At 57.0% G+C, this 19,042-nt stretch overlaps 1 protein-coding gene across 4 annotated transcripts in view; it reads left to right on the forward strand.

Annotated features, from left to right (window-relative positions):
• The window catches only part of rbm10 (RNA binding motif protein 10), a 51,591-nt gene that overhangs the window by 29,900 nt on the left and 2,649 nt on the right, over positions 1-19,042 (forward strand). For 2 of the 4 annotated variants that reach the window (XM_038781624.1, XM_038781625.1), the window contains exons 8-17: positions 2,580-2,678; positions 3,915-4,023; positions 4,828-4,976; positions 8,098-8,245; positions 8,545-8,636; positions 10,953-11,111; positions 13,661-13,810; positions 14,596-14,679; positions 16,041-16,226; positions 17,375-17,449. In XM_038781624.1, the coding sequence (XP_038637552.1) occupies positions 2,580-2,678; positions 3,915-4,023; positions 4,828-4,976; positions 8,098-8,245; positions 8,545-8,636; positions 10,953-11,111; positions 13,661-13,810; positions 14,596-14,679; positions 16,041-16,226; positions 17,375-17,449 (1,251 nt within the window). The remainder of the gene's footprint in view (positions 1-2,579; positions 2,679-3,914; positions 4,024-4,827; positions 4,977-8,097; positions 8,246-8,544; positions 8,637-10,952; positions 11,112-13,660; positions 13,811-14,595; positions 14,680-16,040; positions 16,227-17,374; positions 17,450-19,042) is intronic. The other 2 variants (XM_038781626.1, XM_038781627.1) reach the window with 2 other exon arrangements.

The raw sequence follows: 19,042 nt of genomic DNA on the forward strand, positions 1-19,042 counted from the left end.
GCCTTGCGAATGGAACGTTGTTTCAAGTGTTCTGCAGCGATCGGTGTTGGAGCCCTTGCTGTTTGTTGTACATATTAACGATTTGGGGCAGAGGTGTGCAGATGGAGTTCAAGTCGGTGTGTGAGGTCAGCATTTAGGGGGGTCACACAGTTGTCAGGAATACACAATAAATGGGAATATGCTAAGAGGGGAGATGAAGTGAGAGATCTTGGTGTACAGGTACGCAGGACCCTAAAGGCAGCAGTTCAAGTAGACAAGGTTGTTAAGAAAGCAGATGGAATGCTGCCCTTCATTGGCAGAGGTATAGAATATAAAAGTAAGGATATAATGTTGGAATTGTATAAAACACTGGTGAGGTCACAACTGGAATATTGTGGGCAGTTCTGGTCCCCACATGACAGGAAGGACGTTATTGCTCCAGAGAGGGAGCAGAGGAGGTTTACAAGAATGTTGCCAGGGCTGTAAAAGTGTAGCAACGAGGAGGGATTGAAGAGGTCGGGGCTGCTTTTGCTGGAACAGAGAAGGCTGAGGGGGTGACTTGATTGAGGTGAACAAAATTGTGAGGGTTAGAGATAGAGTGGACAGCAGGAACCTATTTCCCTTGGAATAGAGTTCAAAAACCAGGAGTCTTAGATTCAAGAGAAGTGGCAGAAGGTGCAGAGGGTAGTGGGGGTCTGGAATTCGCTCTGAGTTGGTGTTGGAGGCACAGATCCTAAACTCTTGTTAAAAGTTCCTGGAACTGCACCTTAAGTGCTGTAAACTGCAGGGCTCTGGATTGGGTGCAGGAAAGTGGGATTAGAAAGAGCACCTGGGTGCCTTTGGGTTGGACAAGATGGGCCGAATGGCCCCCTTCTGGGCTGTACTATTTCCATGGTTCTAAATATCGGGGAGAACTCACCTCTCTGGATTGGATTGGATTTGTTTATTGTCACGTGTACCGAGGGACAGTGGAAAGTATTTTTCTGCGAGCAGCTCAACAGATCATTAAGTACATGGGAAGAAAAGGGAATAAAAGCAAATACATAATAGGGCAACACAAGGTATACAATGTAACTACATAAGCACCGGCATTGGGTGAAGCATACAGGGGTGTAGTGTTAATGAGGTCAGTCAATAAGAGGGTCATTTAGGAGTCTGGTGACAGTGGGGAAGAAGCTGTCTGAGTCTGTTCCTGCGTGTTCTCAGACTTCTGTATCTCCTGCCAGATTGGATCCAATCCAATCCATGGTTCTAAATATTGGGGAGAACTCACCTCTCTGCCAAGCTCACCTGCGTTCTTCGTCCAATAGCAGCCGTGCGAACTTCTGCATCCATCTGACGGGGTCCCCACGGCTTAACGTTTTCATCACAAGGTGGCATTCCCACGTGGCTGCATCGCGATGTGTCAGCTGTGGTTTCCATATGTCCTGGAGGTTGGGGATGTCGGGGTGAGGGAGGTCACGGCTGCGTTGGGTAGGCGTGCAGAACCCTGCACTGATCCTGTTCATTCGCTGCTTGAGGCACTGGCCACTGAGCCCCTGACTTATAACCTCGCCCCTGGGGAGGAGGTGGAACGATGTGTTCAGTTTTGGTCTCCTTACTTGAGAAAGGACATACTGGCACTGGAGGGTGTGCAGAGGAGATTCACGAGGTTAATCCCAGAGCTGAAGGGGTTGGATTACGAGGAGAGGTTGAGTAGACTGGGACTGTACTCGTTGGAATTTAGAAGGATGAGGGGGGATCTTATAGAAACATTTAAAATTATGAAGGGAATAGATAGGATAGATGCGGGCAGGTTGTTTCCACTGGCGGGTGAAAGCAGAACTAGGGGGGCATAGCCTCAAAATAAGGGGAAGTATATTTAGGACTGAGTTTAGGAGGAACTTCTTCACCCAAAGGGTTGTGAATCTATGGAATTCCTTGCCCAGTGAAGCAGTTGAGGCTTCTTCATTAAATGTTTTTAAGATAAAGATAGATAGTTTTTTGAAGAATAAAGGGATTAAGGGTTATGGTGTTTGGGCCGGAAAGTGGAGCTGAGTTCACAAAAGATCAGCCATGATCTCATTGAATGGCGGAGCAGGCTCGAGGGGCCAGATGGCCTACTCCTGCTCCTAGTTCTTATGTTATGGGGGAGCAGTGGAGGGGCAAATGGGGAGCTGTGGAGGGGAGGAGAGGGAACGGTGGAGGGGGGGAAACGGGGAGGAGAGGGAGCGGTGGAGGGGGGGAAACGGGGAGGAGGGGGAGCGGTGGAGGGGGGGGAGCGGTGGAGGGGGGGAGCGGTGGAGGGGGGAAACGGGGAGGAGAGGGAGCGGTGGAGGGGGGGGAAACGGGGAGGAGAGGGTGCGGTGGAGGGGGGGAAACGGGGAGGAGAGGGAGCGGTGGAGGGGGGGGGGGGGAAACGGGGAGGAGAGGGAGCGGTGGGGGGGGGAAATGGGGAGAGGGTGCAGTGGAGGGGGGGGGAAACGGGGAGGAGAGGGTGCGGTGGAGGGGGGGAAACGGGGAGGAGAGGGTGCAGTGGAGGGGGCACGGTTGATGTAAGTTTGTGGTGTTGAAGACGATCGGTGTAGATTATTGCTCTCTGACCTCCCCGCCCTCTGCAGAGTTCAGATGCCGACAGCCACAGCACGTGGTTAAACCAGGACGGACAGGGAGACTACTCGTACTACCAGGACGATGGGTACCAGCGGCAGTATTCCCAGGTCAGTGAGAGGCTGCGCGAGGTGCACGGTGGGAGCTTACACCGTGACTTCACAGCCTCTGGAAGATGGATGATTCAGCATTTTTAAGGAAGTGCCCCTTCTGTAGAAAACAGGAGAAGGCAATTCAGCCCCTCTCCAGCCTGTTACACGGGAACAGGAGGCCATTCAGCCCCTCTCCAGCCTGTTACACGGGAACAGGAGGCCATTCAGCCCCTCTCCAGCCTGTTACACAGGAACAGGTGGAGGCCATTCAGCCCCTCTCCAGCCTGTTACACAGGAACAGGAGGTTATTCAGCCCCTCTCCAGCCTGTTACACAGGAACAGGAGGCCATTCAGCCCCTCTCCAGCCTGTTACACAGGAACAGGAGGAGGCCCATTCAGCCCCTCTCCGGCCTGTTACACAGGAACAGGAGGCCATTCAGCCCCTCTCCAGCCTGTTACACAGGAACAGGAGGAGGCCCATTCAGCCCCTCTCCAGCCTATTACACAGGAACAGGAGGAGGCCCATTCAGCCCCTCTCCGGCCTGTTACACAGGAACAGGAGGCCATTCAGTCCCTCTCCAGTCTGTTACACAGGAACAGGAGGAGACTATTCAGCCCCTCTCCAGCCTGTTACACAGGAACAGGAGGACACCGTTCAGCCCCTCTCCAGTCTGTTACACAGGAACAGGAGGCCATTCAGCCCCTCTCCAGCCTGTTACACAGGAACAGGAGGAGGCCCATTCAGCCCCTTTCCAACCTGCTACACAGGAACAGGAGGCCCCATTCAGCCCTTCTCCAGCCTGTTACACAGGAACAAGAGGCCATTCAGCCCCTCTCGGGCCTGTTACACAGGAACAGGAGGCCATTCGCCCCCTCTCCGGCCTGTTACACAAGAACAGGAGGAGGCCCCATTCAGCCCCTTCTCCAGCCTGTTACACAGGAACAGGAGGCCATTCAGCCCCTCTCCAGCCTGTTACACAGGAACAGGAGGAGGCCATTCAGCCCCTCTCCAGCCTGTTACACAGCAACAGGAGGAGGCCATTCAGCCCCTCTCCGGCCTGTTACACAGGAACAGGATCAGACCCTCCTGAGCTCTTATTTTGATTGTAGCCGCCTGCTCTAAAGTCTCCAGTCAGTGTAATCTCTCACTGATGGAATTGTGAAACGTGTCGATTTTATTCCTCATTGAGGATGATTCTAACCTGCCCGCCCCATCCCCAATCCTGATGCTAATGCATTGTTTTACCTGGACAGGGTGGTAACCAATATTCCCAGGATTACCAGCGGAGCTCCGAGCAGCAGCCAAAGAGCAGTGGGCGAGCGGCACCTCCAACAACATATGAGGCACCTCCTACCACAGCAGGTCAGTCAGGTCGCCACAATGCACCAAACTACGTTTCATCAACCTCTCCTAACCTTGGCTATCACCATGGATACAGGCAGGACTTCAGCCGCCACTGTAGAGGGAGTGTTACTCTGTATCTAACCCCGTGCTGTACCTGTCCTGGGAGTGTTTGATGGGGACAGTGTAGAGGGAGCTTTACTCTGTATCTAACCCCGTGCTGTACCTGTCCTGGGAGTGTTAGATGGGGACAGTGTAGAGGGAGCTTTACTCTGTATCTAACCCCGTGCTGTACCTGTCCTGGGAGTGTTTGATGGGGACAGTGTAGAGGGAGCTTTACTCTGTATCTAACCCCGTGCTGTACCTGTCCTGGGAGTGTTTGATGGGGACAGTGTAGAGGGAGCTTTACTCTGTATCTAATCCAGTGCTGTACCTGTCCTGGGAGTGTTTGATGCGGACAGTGTAGAGAGAGCTTTACTCTGTATCTAACCCCGTGCTGTCCCTGTCCAGTGAGTGTTTGATGGGGACAGTGTAGAGGAAGCTTTACTCTGTATCTAACCCCGTGCTGTACCTGTCCTGGGAGTGTTTGATGGGGACAGTGTAGAGGGAGCTTTACTCTGTATCTAACCCAGTGCTGTACCTGTCCTGGGAGTGTTTGATGCGGACAGTGTAGAGAGAGCTTTACTCTGTATCTATCCCCGTGCTGTACCTGTCCTGGGAGTGTTTGATGGGGACAGGGTAGAGGGAGCTTTACTCTGTATCTAACCCCGTGCTGTACCTGTCCTGGGAGTGTTTGATGGGGATATGTTTTCCTGTTCCTTGCAGCAACAGAAACTTCTTTGGAGCCGGGAATTCCCGGGGTCGATCCTATCCCAAGTCCACAGTCATACCCGCAGTCAGTTCAGACGCAAGCTGCACCACAGCTGTACCAGAAATCGTCCAGCACCGCGTCAGACAGCATGCGCTCCACACAGGTAAGGACGAGTGCCCAGGTGGGTGGATGGGCTGGAGGCTCAGTGGGGGTGGAGGGGGGTAGTGAGCTTCATTGATGGTTTTACTCCAGCATCTGCATCAGAGGATCACTAGTTCAAGTCCGAATCCCAAGATGAGACGTTGTCCAGTTATCCAGTTGGGTACATCCAGTGCCGTGTTTAGGATGTGCCACACTGTCCGTGGGTCAGTTCTGAGGGAGCGCTGCACTGTCAGAGGGTCAGTACTGAGGGAGTGCTGCACTGTCAGAGGGTCAGTACTGAGGGAGTGCTGCACTGTCAGAGGGTCAGTACTGAGGGAGTGCCGCACTGTCAGAGGGTCAGTACTGAGGGAGTGCCGCACTGTCAGAGGGTCAGTACTGAGGGAGTGCTGCACTGTCAGAGGGTCAGTACTGAGGGAGTGCTGCACTGTCAGAGGGTCAGTACTGAGGGAGTGCTGCACTGTCAGAGGGTCAGTACTGAGGGAGTGCTGCACTGTCAGAGGGTCAGTACTGAGGGAGCACCGCACTGTCAGAGGGTCAGTACTGAGGGAGTGCCGCACTGTCAGAGGGTCAGTACTGAGGGAGTGCTGCACTGTCAGAGGGTCAGTACTGAGGGAGTGCTGCACTGTCAGAGGGTCAGTACTGAGGGAGTGCTGCACTGTCAGAGGGTCAGTACTGAGGGAGTGCCGTGCTGTCAGAGAGTCAGTACGGAGGGAGTCCCGCACTGTCAGAGGGTCAGTACTGAGGGAGTGATGCACTGTCAGAGGGTCAGTACTGAGGGAGTGCCGCACTGTCAGAGGGTCAGTACTGAGGGAGTGCTGCACTGTCAGAGGGTCAGTACTGCGGGAGCGCTGCACTGTCAGAGGGTCAGTACTGAGGGAGTGCCGCACTGTCAGAGGGTCAGTACTGAGGGAGCGCTGCACTGTCAGAGGGTCAGTACTGAGGGAGTGCTGCACTGTGGGAGGGTCAGTACTGAGGGAGTGCCGCACTGTCAGAGGGTCAGTACTGAGCGAGCGCCGCACTGTCAGAGGGTCAGTACTGAGGGAGCGCCGCACTGTCAGAGGGTCAGTACTGAGGGAGCGCCGCACTGTCAGAGGGTCAGTACTGAGGGAGTGCCGCACTGTCAGAGGGTCAGTACTGAGGGAGTGCCGCACTGTCAGAGGGTCAGTACTGAGGGAGTGCCGCACTGTCAGAGGGTCAGTACTGAGGGAGTGCCGCACTGTCAGAGGGTCAGTACTGAGGGAGTGCCGCACTGTCAGAGGGTCAGTACTGAGGGAGTGCTGCACTGTCAGAGGGTCAGTACGGAGGGAGTGCCGCACTGTCAGAGGGTCAGTACTGAGGGAGTGCTGCACTGTCAGAGGGTCAGTACTGAGGGAGTGCCGCACTGTCAGAGGGTCAGTACTGAGGGAGTGCCGCACTGTCAGAGGGTCAGCTACTGAGGGAGTGCTGCACTGTCAGAGGGTCAGTACTGAGGGAGCTGCCGCACTGTCAGAGGGTCAGTACTGAGGGAGTGCCGCACTGTCAGAGGGTCAGTACTGAGGGAGTGCCGCACTGTCAGAGGGTCAGTACTGAGGGAGTGCCGCACTGTCAGAGGGTCAGTACTGAGGGAGTGCCGCACTGTCAGAGGGTCAGTACTGAGGGAGTGCCGCACTGTCAGAGGGTCAGTACTGAGGGAGTGCTGCACTGTCAGAGGGTCAGTACGGAGGGAGTGCCGCACTGTCAGAGGGTCAGTACTGAGGGAGTGCTGCACTGTCAGAGGGTCAGTACTGAGGGAGTGCCGCACTGTCAGAGGGTCAGTACTGAGGGAGTGCCGCACTGTCAGAGGGTCAGTACTGAGGGAGTGCTGCACTGTCAGAGGGTCAGTACTGAGGGAGTGCCGCACTGTCAGAGGGTCAGTACTGAGGGAGTGCCGCACTGTCAGAGGGTCAGTACTGAGGGAGCGCTGCACTGTCAGAGGGTCAGTACTGAGGGAGTGCTGCACTGTCAGGAGGGTCAGTACTGAGGGAGTGCCGCACTGTCAGAGGGTCAGTACTGAGGGAGTGCCGCACTGTCAGAGGGTCAGTACTGAGGGAGTGCCGCACTGTCAGAGGGTCAGTACTGAGGGAGTGCCGCACTGTCAGAGGGTCAGTACTGAGGGAGTGCCGCACTGTCAGAGGGTCAGTACTGAGGGAGTGCCGCACTGTCAGAGGGTCAGTACTGAGGGAGTGCCGCACTGTCAGAGGGTCAGTACTGAGGGAGTGCCGCACTGTCAGAGGGTCAGTACTGAGGGAGTGCCGCACTGTCAGAGGGTCAGTACTGAGGGAGTGCTGCACTGTCAGAGGGTCAGTACTGAGGGAGTGCCGCACTGTCAGAGGGTCAGTACTGAGGGAGTGCTGCACTGTCAGAGGGTCAGTACTGAGGGAGTGCCGCACTGTCAGAGGGTCAGTACTGAGGGAGTGCCGCACTGTCAGAGGGTCAGCACTGAGGGAGTGCTGCACTGTCAGAGGGTCAGTACTGAGGGAGCGCCGCACTGTCAGAGGGTCAGTACTGAGGGAGTGCCGCACTGTCAGAGGGTCAGTACTGAGGGAGTGCCGCACTGTCAGAGGGTCAGTACTGAGGGAGTGCCGCACTGTCAGAGGGTCAGTACTGAGGGAGTGCCGCACTGTCAGAGGGTCAGTACTGAGGGAGTGCCGCACTGTCAGAGGGTCAGTACGGAGGGAGTGCCGCACTGTCAGAGGGTCAGTACTGAGGGAGTGCTGCACTGTCAGAGGGTCAGTACGGAGGGAGTGCCGCACTGTCAGAGGGTCAGTACTGAGGGAGTGCTGCACTGTCAGAGGGTCAGTACGGAGGGAGTGCCGCACTGTCAGAGGGTCAGTACTGAGGGAGTGCCGCACTGTCAGAGGGTCAGCACTGAGGGAGTGCTGCACTGTCAGAGGGTCAGTACTGAGGGAGTGCCGCACTGTCAGAGGGTCAGTACTGAGGGACAGACATCAGGGGGTGGTCATTTCTGTCTGATCTAAAACAGCCTCGATCATCGTGAGCACTTCGATTAGATCCCCCTCCCCATCGCCAAACTCACACCGCAGTGTGAAAGCGACTTCGGAATATGGACATACCCACCCTCACCCCACTTTTTGCCTGGTTAGACTCCGCAGATCTCCCGGCCTCCGGTGTCCCAGAAAGTGGAAATCGTGGCTGAGCCGCAGCTGAACATTGGCCAGGCGCCAGCAGCAAGCGGCAGCGACCAACCGTCTTCGAGCACCAGCGCGGGTACTCAGGACTACACCCAGTACCGTGAGTACGGCCGTTCTGGGGAGCAGCACCAGGGTCCTCGGAGTGAGGGTGGGCGGGGGCGTGGCGCTGTTCACTGAACACCCGGGACGGGCGGGCGGGCCGCCACGAGGTTGTTGCTTTGCGGGCTGACTGGGCCCGTCCATGAGAACCTTGGCTGCTGAGGACACCTCGTGTGACACCGGACGAGGCCGACCTTCTCAGGAATGTTGCTCGGCGGGAGGGGCGGGAAGCGGCATTTAAACCAGGTTAAATATTAAAAGCACAACGTACCTAACCTCTGTGCCTCCCTCCCTCCACAGCCGTGCCGGACGTCTCCACCTACCAATATGACGAACAGTCGGGATATTACTACGACGCGCAGACTGGACTCTACTACGACCCCAACTCACAGGTAAAGCTGGACTCCATTCTCAAAACGCTTTTCGGGCAGGCGCGGCGTCGCGGTCGTGTCCGAACGTACGGAAATTTAGCAGGCGGGGAAGGGCCGTTGAAGGCCAAGCCCCCCCCAACCTGGCCCTGTCAGACCTCACTTTGACGGCAGTACCGTCACGAGGTCATACCAGACCTCGAGCATCTTCGCTCCAGCCCGTCTCTGAGGTCGGTGCCCACGGGCTCACGTTTGGACTGGCAGTAAGCCCATCGTGTCCCCCCCCCCCCCCCAACCCCATTGCAATATCCGTGATTTATTGACTCGCTGCACTGTATTCTACACGGTCGAGGAAGCAGGCGACTGTCGCCTTAACTTGACTGCGTTGGGTCGATCATCTCAGATTGAGCAGAAGTTTCTTTGTGAATGATATAGTGCAGGAGGCCTTTCAGCCCACCCTGGCTGTTCCGGCTCTTTGAAGGAACGAGTCCGGGATTGGATCTGCAGATGGGGCCGAAGCAGTGAGCTGTAAATGTTTGGTGTAGCGCGTCATCCCAGCGTCTGAACGCACACCCCTCCAGGCTGAAAGGAGTGATTCCTCGGCCGGTTCCATGTAACAGGAGAAAACACTTAGAGCTTCAGAAGGGTTCACCGTTGTCATATCAAAGCCAATTGTTGAACATCTGGGAAGAGAACGGGGCTGGACCCAGTCCCCTTCTGTGCGATGCACTTCTCAAACGAGCTGTCTTCAGGATTATGAGGAGGGTTTTGCTGGGGTCGATGTAGTGAAGTTGCTTCCACTTGTGGGGAGCAGGGTGTAAGCCAGAACTCGGGGGCCATCAATATAAGACAGTAACTCGGGGGAGTGGGGAGAATGTGGGACTCGCTCCCACGGGGAGTGGGGAGAATGTGGGACTCACTCCCACGGGGAGTGGGGAGAAGGTGGGATTCGCTCCCATGGGGAGTGGGGAGAATGTGGGACTCGCCCCCACGGGGAGTGGGGAGAATGTGGGACTCGCTCCCGTGGGGAGAATGTGGGACTCGCTCCCACGGGGAGTGGGGAGAATGTGGGACTCGCTCCCATGGGGAGTGGGGAGAATGTGGGACTCGCTCCCACGGGGAGTGGGGAGAATGTGGGGTTCGCTCCCACGGGGAGTGGGGAGAATGTGGGTCTCACTCCCACGGGGAGTGGGGAGAATGTGGGACTCGCTCCCACGGGGAGTGGGGAGAATGTGGGATTCGCTCCCACAGGGAGTGGGGAGAATGTGGGATTCGCTCCCACGGGGAGTGGGGTGAATGTGGGACTCGCTCCCACGGGGAGTGGGGAGAATGTGGGACTCGCTCCCACGGGGAGTGGGGAGAATGTGGGACTCGCTCCCACGGGGAGTGGGGAGAATGTGGGATTCGCTCCCACGGGGAGTGGGGAGAATGTGGGATTCGCTCCCACGGGAAGTGGGGAGAATGTGGGACTGGCTCCCACGGGGAGTGGGGAGAATGTGGGACTGGCTCCCAAGGGGAGTGGGGAGAATGTGGGATTCGCTCCCACGGGGAGTGGGGAGAATGTGGGACTGGCTCCCACGGGGAGTGGGGTGAATGTGGGACTCGCTCCCACGGGGAGTGGGGAGAATGTGGGACTCGCTCCCACGGGGAGTGGGGAGAATGTGGGACTCGCCCCCACGGGGAGTGGGGAGAATGTGGGACTCGCTCCCACGGGGAGTGGGGAGAATGTGGGACTCGCTCCCACGGGGAGTGGGGAGAATGTGGGGTTCGCTCCCACGGGGAGTGGGGAGAATGTGGGTCTCACTCCCACGGGGAGTGGGGAGAATGTGGGACTCGCTTCCACGGGGAGTGGGGAGAATGTGGGATTCGCTCCCACGGGGAGTGGGGAGAATGTGGGATTCGCTCTCACGGGGAGTGGGGTGAATGTGGGACTCGCTCCCACGGGGAGTGGGGAGAATGTGGGATTCGCTCCCACGGGGAGTGGGGAGAATGTGGGACTCGCTCCCACGGGGAGTGGGGTGAATGTGGGACTCGCTCCCACGGGGAGTGGGGAGAATGTGGGATTCGCTCCCACGGGGAGTGGGGAGAATGTGGGACTGGCTCCCACGGGGAGTGGGGAGAATGTGGGTCTCACTCCCACGGGGCACCAGAAAGGGGATAATTGTTAGTCTGCCTTTTGGGCTTCCATTAGGAGAAATGAACCGGTTCCACGAGGACTTTTGAGGTTTATCATGAACCCCCCCCCCCCCATTTCCCTCGGAGCATATTTGTAACCTCAGCAAGTGCAAGGCCTCCGGGTTAATGGCACTCTCTCTCTTGTGTATATATTTTCATGTGTAGTACTACTATAATGCACAGACGCAGCAGTACCTGTACTGGGATGGGGACAAGCAGACCTACCTCCCAGCCCCCGACCAAAGTGGGGACGCCGCCAAGGACCTGGCCTCGAAGGAGGGCAAGGAGAAGAAAGATAAACCCAAGAACAAGACCGCCCAGCAGGTGAGAACTGGGTAGGGGAGGGGGTTGCGATGACCCCCTCCCTCCGCTCACCCATTGTAGTGCAAGGTGCCGTCGCCATTATAGACTGAGGGCGCGATCCGCGGGTGGGTCGCGCAGGTCGGCCGGCGTGGGTCGCGCAGGTCGGCCGCCGTGGGTCGGGAAGGTCGGCCGGCGTGGGTCATGAAGGTCGGCCGGCGTGGGTCATGAAGGTCGGCCGGCGTGGGTCGGGAAGGTCGGCCGGCGTGGGTCGGGAAGGTCGGCCGGCGTGGGTTGGGAAGGTCGGCTGGCGTGGGTCAGGAAGGTGGGTCGGGGAGGTCGGTCGGCGTGGGTCGGGAAGGTCGGCCGGCGTGGGTCGGGAAGGTCGGCCGGCGTGGGTCGCGCAGGTCGGTCAGTTGGCAAAAATGGGTCCCCGGAAAAAAGTTGAAAAACACTGATGTGGAGGGTTAGCAGGGCTACCTCTGTTCAGGAAGCTGATTGAGGACGGCTGATCTGATCAAGGGGGGAGTTTAAGATGATCCATGGATTGGAAGGGGTCGATAGAGAGAAAGTGCTGGTGTGGGGGGGGCGGTTCCACATCAAAGTTGCGCAGAACCTTAAACTGAGAGCCAGGCCGTTCAGAGGGATGACGGGGAGTAGTTCCTAACACCCCGGGAAATCCGGAACTCACCGCAGGGAAATCCGGCACATTCCACAGGGCAATCCGGAACCCTCTGCAGGGAAATCCGGAACTCTCCACAGGGAAATCTGGAACCCTCTGCAGGGAAATCCGGCACATTCCACAGGGAAATCCGGAACCCTCCGCAGTGAAATCCGGAACTATCCGCAGGGAAATCTGGAACATTCCAAAGGGAAATCCGGCACATTCCACAGGGCAATCCGGAACCCTCTGCAGGGAAATCCGGAACACTCCGCAGGGAAATCTGGAATATTCCACAGGGAAATCCGGAACTCTCAACTGGGAAATCCGGACCATTTCACAGGGAAATCCAGAACTCTCCACAGGGAGATCCGGAACTCTCCACAGGGAAATCTGGAACTCTCCACATGGAAATCCGGAACATTCCACAGGGAAATCTGGAACATTCCACAGGGCAATCTGGAACCCTCTGCAGGGAAATCCGGCACATTCCACAGGGAAATCCGGAACCCTCCGCAGTGAAATCCGGAACTCTCCGCAGGGAAATCTGGAACATTCCAAAGGGAAATCCGGCACATTCCACAGGGCAATCCGGAACCCTCCGCAGTGAAATCCGGAACTCTCCGCAGGGAAATCTGGAATATTCCACAGGGAAATCCGGAACTCTCAACTGGGAAATCCGGACCATTTCACAGGGAAATCCAGAACTCTCCACAGGGAGATCCGGAACTCTCCACAGGGAAATCTGGAACTCTCCACAGGGAAATCCGCAGCATTCCACAGGGAAATCCGGAACATTCCACAGGGAAATCCGGAACACTCAGCAGTGAAATTCGGAACTCTCCACACGGAAGTACTGAATATTCCTCAGGGAAATCCAGAACTCTCCACAGGAGATCCGGAACTCTCCACAGGGAGATCCGGAACTCTCCACAGGGAAATCTGGAACTCTCCACATGGAAATCCGGAACATTCCACAGGGAAGTCCCGAACTCTCCACTAAACAAAATCGGGGGGGGGGGGGGGGGGGGGGGGGGGGCGGCATTGGAATTTCAGAGCTGCGATTGATAGATTTTTGTTGCACAAATTTGGTAATAAAGGTTATGGAAACGAGGTGGGGAAATGGAGTTAACATTCAGATCGCTGTGAGCAGACTGAATGGAGGAACAGACTGGAGAGGGGCTGAATGGCCTCTTCCTGTTCCTGTGTAACAGGCTGGAGAGGGGCTGAATGGCCTCTTCCTGTTCCTGTGTAACAGGCTGGAGAGGGGCTGAATGGCCTCTTCCTGTTCCTGTGTAACAGGCTGGAGAGGGGCTGAATGGCCTCTTCCTGTTCCTCTGTAACAGGCTGGAGAGGGGCTGAATGGCCTCTTCCTGTTCCTCTGTAACAGGCTGGAGAGGGGCTGAATGGCCTCTTCCTGTTCCTGTGTAACAGACTGGAGAGGGGCTAAATGGGCCTCCTGTTCCTGTGTAACAGGCTGGAGAGGGGCTGAATGGGCCTCCTCCTGTTCCTGTGTAACAGGCTGGAGAGGGGCTGAATGGCCCCTGTTCCTGTGTAACAGGCTAGAGAGGGGCTGAATGGGCCTCCTCCTGTTCCTGTGTAACAGGCTGGAGAGGGGCTGAATGGGCCTCCTCCTGTTCCTGTGTAACAGGCTGGAGAGGGGCTGAATGGCCCCTGTTCCTGTGTAACAGGCTAGAGAGGGGCTGAATGGGCCTCCTCCTGTTCCTGTGTAACAGGCTGGAGAGGGGCTGAATGGCCTCTTGTGCTGGCATCCAATCCACCTGTGAAATCAGCTGTGTGTAAGGGTAAAAAGGTGCTTGTAAAATTGGGCCTAACTTTGAACAGCCTGGCACTGGATTTACCTGTGGGGATTGAGCTGCCCCATTCTAAGCAGGCGTGCCTACCTTTCCAGATCGCCAAGGACATGGAACGCTGGGCCAAGAGCCTCAACAAGCAGAAGGAGAATTTCAAGAACAGTTTCCAGCCCCTCAGCTTCATGCGGGATGATGACAGGCGCGAGTCTGCCTCGGCTGACGCTGGCTACGCTATGCTGGAGAAAAAGGTACATGGGGGGGGGGGGCGGAGCAGCCTTGTGACCCCTGGGAGGAGGGCAGCTGGTGAGGCACGGGGGGGGGGCAGCCTTGTGACCCCTGGGAGGAGGGCAGCTGGTGACGCACAGGAGCGGGGGGAGCGGGGCAGCCTGGTGACCCTCCCAGGATTTGGGGGGGGGGGGGGGGGGGGGAGCAGCCTGGTGACCCTCCTGGGATTTTGGGGGGGGGGAGGCAGCCTTGTGACCCCTGGGAGGAGGGCAGCTGGTGACGCACAGGAGCGGGGGGGAGCGGGGCAGCCTGGTGACCCTCCCAGGATTTGGGGGGGGGAGCAGCCTGGTGACCCTCCTGGGATTTTGGGGGGGGGGGAGGCAGCCTTGTGACCGCTGGGAGGAGGGCAGCTGGTGACGCACAGGAGGGGGGGGAGACGGGCAGCCTGGTGACCCGTCTGGGATGGGGGGGGGGGGGGCGGAGCAGCCTTGTGACCACTGGGAGGAGGGCAGCTGGTGACGCACAGGAGCGGGGGGAGCGGGGCAGCCTGGTGACCCCCTTGGTGGTAGCTGCTGCAGACATTGACCCGGGCGCTTGGCAGGTGTGTGGGATTTGCTGCCGGCTCTGTGGGAAGGGGAGCTGAGTACAGCCATTGGGGGGGGGGGGGGGGGGGTGTTTGGGTTGTGGGTGGCACCCTTCGACTTGCCTCCCTATCTCCCCCGCCCACCCCTCCCCTCCACCCGGGACATGCTGGTCTCCCAGAAGCCCGTTTGCATCTCCTGACTGTTGTTATTGTTGGTTGTTCCAGAGTACCCTGGCAGAGAGACAGCACGTCATAATGGAGCACCTGAAACGCACCACAGACAAGGTGAAGCATGAAGACAGACAATCGGTAGGATTCGCCAGGGACAGAGGGAGGGGGGAAAGAGAGAGAAAAAGAGAGATAAAACACATCTGGTAGATTTAATATTGGACTACTATTTGGCTCAGCGATACGCTCCTAGGCTTGCTGTTCTACTGCGGCATAGGAGGATCCCACACTACGGTGCGAGGCGTAGGCGGCCAGCCTGAGGTCCACGTGCGAGACTTGGGCCATGAAAGTCTGCGCACACGCTCTCTCTTTCTCTCCCTCCAGCACCCTGCCCGCTCTCCACTCCCTGTGGGAGCAAGTCCCACATTCTCCCCACTCCCGTGGGAGCGAGTCCCACATTCTCCCCCACTCCCCGTGGGAGCGAGTCCCACATTCTCCCCCACTCCCCGTGGGAGCGAGTCCCACATTCTCCCCACCCCGTGGGAGCGAATTCCACATTCTCCCCACTCCCTGTGAGAGCCAGTCCCACATTCTCCCCACTCCCTGTGGGAGCGAGTCCCACATTCTCCCCCACTCCCCGTGGGAGCGAGTCCCACATTCTCCCCACTCCCTGTGAGAGCCAGTCCCACATTCTCCCCACTCCCTGTGGGAGCGAGTCCCACATTCTCCCCCACTCCCCGTGGGAGCGAGTCCCACATTCTCCCCCACTCCCCGTGGGAGCGAGTCCCACATTCTCCCCACCCCGTGGGAGCGAATTCCACATTCTCCCCACTCCCCGTGGGAGCGAGTCCCACATTCTCCCCACTCCCCGTGGGAGCGAGTCCCACATTCTCCCCACTCCCCGTGGGAGCGAGTCCCACATTCTCCCCACTCCCCGTGGGAGCGAGTCCCACATTCTCCCCACTCCCCGTGGGAGCGAGTCCCACATTCTCCCCACTCCCCGTGGGAGCCAGTCCCACATTCTCCCCACTCCCTGTGGGAGCGGGTCCCACATTCTCCCCACTCCCCGTGGGAGCGAGTCCCACATTCTCCCCACTCCCCGTGGGAGCGATCCACATTCTCCCCACTCCCCGTGGGAGCGAGTCCCACATTCTCCCCACTCCCCGTGGGAGCGAGTCCCACATTCTCCCCACTCCCTGTGGGAGCGAGTCCCACATTCTCCCCACTCCCTGTGGGAGCGAGTCCCACATTCTCCCCACTCCCTGTGGGAGCGAGTCCCACATTCTCCCCACTCCCCGTGGGAGTGAGTCCCACATTCTCCCCTCTACATTGACCCTGTCAAAACCCACTTCCATCATTTTAAACACCTCGTTTACAGTCTTTACCGATTTGAGTTGATTGTTTATTATGAAGATGTTCCCACTGACCTGTGTCTCTTGCTCTCTCTCTCTCTCTCCTTTCATCATCCCCCCCCCCCCCCCCCCCCCCCCCCGCTGCCGCAGAGGATGAGCCCGCTGCGTGGCCTTGTGGCCGCCTACAGTGGGGAGAGCGACAGTGAGGACGACCAGGAGGAGGATCAGGAAGAGAAGCTGACAGACTGGCAGAAGTTGGCCTGCCTCCTGTGTCGGAGACAGTTCCCCAGTAAGGAGGCACTGATCCGGCATCAGCAGCTCTCGGAGCTTCACAAGGTACGTCACCACCTCGCCCTGTTGTCCATAATGCCCGCCCCTCCCCCACCGGGCGGGCTAACATCAGGTGGCAGCAACCACCGACAAAAAAGGATTACTGTGAAGCCCTCAAACACGTGTTGGGTCTGTGGCTGCGTTGTCCATACTGGCAATTAAAAAGGGTTGGTTTGTCTTTAATCTGTCTTGGCTGCCACCCTCGCCTCCATGCTGTAGCGCGGTCCCGGTATCTGTGTGTCTTTGCAATCGTGTGAGGTAAAAAGGCGCGTTGGGCAGCGAGCGACAAAGCTGCGTTGCGAGACGTCACTCTCTCTGTCCCTCTCCACGTACACGGGCTCGCTACAGGATCTGAAACGGGAGAGGGGGCTAAGTGAGCAAACCCGGCTCTAGGGTATCCCTATCCTGACGGCCTCAGTGTCACATGTTGAGGGCAGAATCTCTGAAATGGCAGAAGACTGCAGAAAACTGCAACACGGAGGGACGTGGGGGTCCTCGCGCATGAATCTGAAAAAGCTAGCCTGCAAGTTCAGCAGGTCATTGGGAAGGCAAATGGAATGTTGGCCTTTGTCCAAAGGGAATGGAGTAAAAAAAATAGGGAAGACTTGCTGAAACTATCCAAGGCCCGAGTTAGACGTCACGCGGGATCTGTGAACAATTTTGGTCCCTTATCTAAGGAAAGATAGACTGACATTGGAGGCCGTCCAGAGGAGTTTCACTAGGCCGATCCCGGGTAGGGAGGGAGTTTCTCATGAGGAGAGGTTGAGGAGGTTGGGCCTGTGCTCATTGGAGTTTAGAAGAATGAGAGGCGGCCTTATTGAGACATTCGGATTCTCAGGGGGTTTGACAGGGTTGATGCTGAGAGGCTGTTTCCTCTTGTGGGAGAGTCTGGGACCAGAGGGCAGAATCTCAGAGTCAGGGGGTCAGCCATTTGAGGCAGAGATGAGGAGGAATTTCTTCCCTCGGAGGGGAGTGAATCTGTGGAATTCTTTACCGTAGAGAGGCTGTAGCGGGGCTGGGCCGCTCAGTATGTTCAAGGCTGAGAGAGAGACAGTGTGCAAGCGGTTGAAATGGGACAGCCTGTTTGTTCATCGATGTGCGCGCTCGTGTGGAGAATGAGAGATTGGTGCAACTAAACTTGTGTAATCTTGCAGCAAAACCTGGAAATACACCGGCGCTCGAAGCTGTCGGAATCTGAACTGGAAGCTCTGGAGAAGAGTGAGAGAGAGGTGGGTAACCAAAACCACTTTTTCCAACAATATAACTTCAAGTCAGCCTCGTTTCCGCAGGTTCAGGTCTCCAGGAGTGGCGTTGTTAAACTTGCCTCGCACCTTCATTGGACCATGTTACAGGCAGTACAGAGAGTGGGGGAAGCGGAGAAACAGTCCAGTTCTGAGAACCTCGACTGAGTTCACAGAGAATCATAGAGATTCATAGAATTTACAGTGCAGAAGGAGGCCATTCAGCCCATCAAGTCTGCACCGGCCCTTAAAAAGATCACCCTACTCAAACCCACATATCTACCCTATCCCCGCAACCCCCACTTCACCTTTTAGGACACTAAGTGACAATTTAGCACGGCCAATCCGCCTATTCTGCACATCTTTGGACTGTGGGGGGAAACCGGAGACCCCGGAGGAAACCCACGCAGACACGGGGAGAACGTACAGACTGCGTACAGACAGTGACCCAGCCGGGAATCGAACCCGGGACCCCGGAGTTGTGAAGCAATTGTGCTAACCACTAAGCTAACCGTGCTGCCCTCAATTCGCATCCCACAGGGAGAGACCGACATGACTCGAGGATAGAGGGGCTGAATGGCCTGTGTCTTTGCTGGATGTTCTGTGGAACATGTGGATGTTTCTGCTGCACACCCCCTCCTCCCTCAACCCCCCTCTCTTCATTTCCCCCATCTCCATAGCCTCCCAGTGTGGGTGTAACCAAGGGATATGAAGACTGGAACTGTGCACAGTGCTCCCGGTGTGGGTCTAACCAAGGGATATGGGGACTGGAACTGTGCACAGTGCTCCCAGTGTGGGTCTAACCAAGGGATATGGGGACTGGAACTGTGCACAGTGCTCCCAGTGTGGGTCTAATCAAGGGATATGGAGACTGGAACTGTGCACAGTGCTCCCAGTGTGGGTCTAACCAAGGGATATGGGGACTGGAACTGTGCACAGTGCTCCCAGTGTGGGTCTAACCAAGGGATATGGGGACTGGAACTGTGCACAGTGCTCCCAGTGTGGGTCTAACCAAGGGATATGGAGACTGGAACTGTGCACAGTGCTCCCAGTGTGGGTCTAACCAAGGAATATGGAGACTGGAGTTGGTTGGGTCTGTTTCTGTGTCGGCTGATTGCCGTATGGCATTGCTGTTGCCCAATCACAGACTAACAGTGCAGACGAGGCACCGACGCATGAAAAACACCCGACCTGCCTCTTAATCCTATTTGTCAGCACTTGGGCCATAGCCTTGATTGTTATTATGTTGCCAAGTTCTCCTCCAGTTCCTTTTTAAAGGATGTGAGGCAGCCTGCCTCTACCACCCTCCCAGGCAGTGCGTTCCAGACCCTCACCGCCCTATTAACCTGCCCTTCAGAGATCGAAACGCAAACACGGCAAGGTCCCTTTATTCCTCAGAACTTCCCAGTGTCAGGCTATTCATTGAATACTTCTGTGAAATTACTCCTCCCAAAGTGTATCACCTCACACTTTCCAGACTTAAACTCCCATCAGCCATTTGACCATCCCGTCTATATATCCCAGTCAGGGGCTGGTTTAGCTCACTGGGCTAAATAGCTGGCTTTTAAAGCAGGCCAGCAG

Source organism: Scyliorhinus canicula, chromosome 21 (assembly GCF_902713615.1).
Source record: "Scyliorhinus canicula chromosome 21, sScyCan1.1, whole genome shotgun sequence".
In the NCBI taxonomy this organism is placed as follows: Eukaryota; Metazoa; Chordata; class Chondrichthyes; order Carcharhiniformes; family Scyliorhinidae; genus Scyliorhinus; species Scyliorhinus canicula.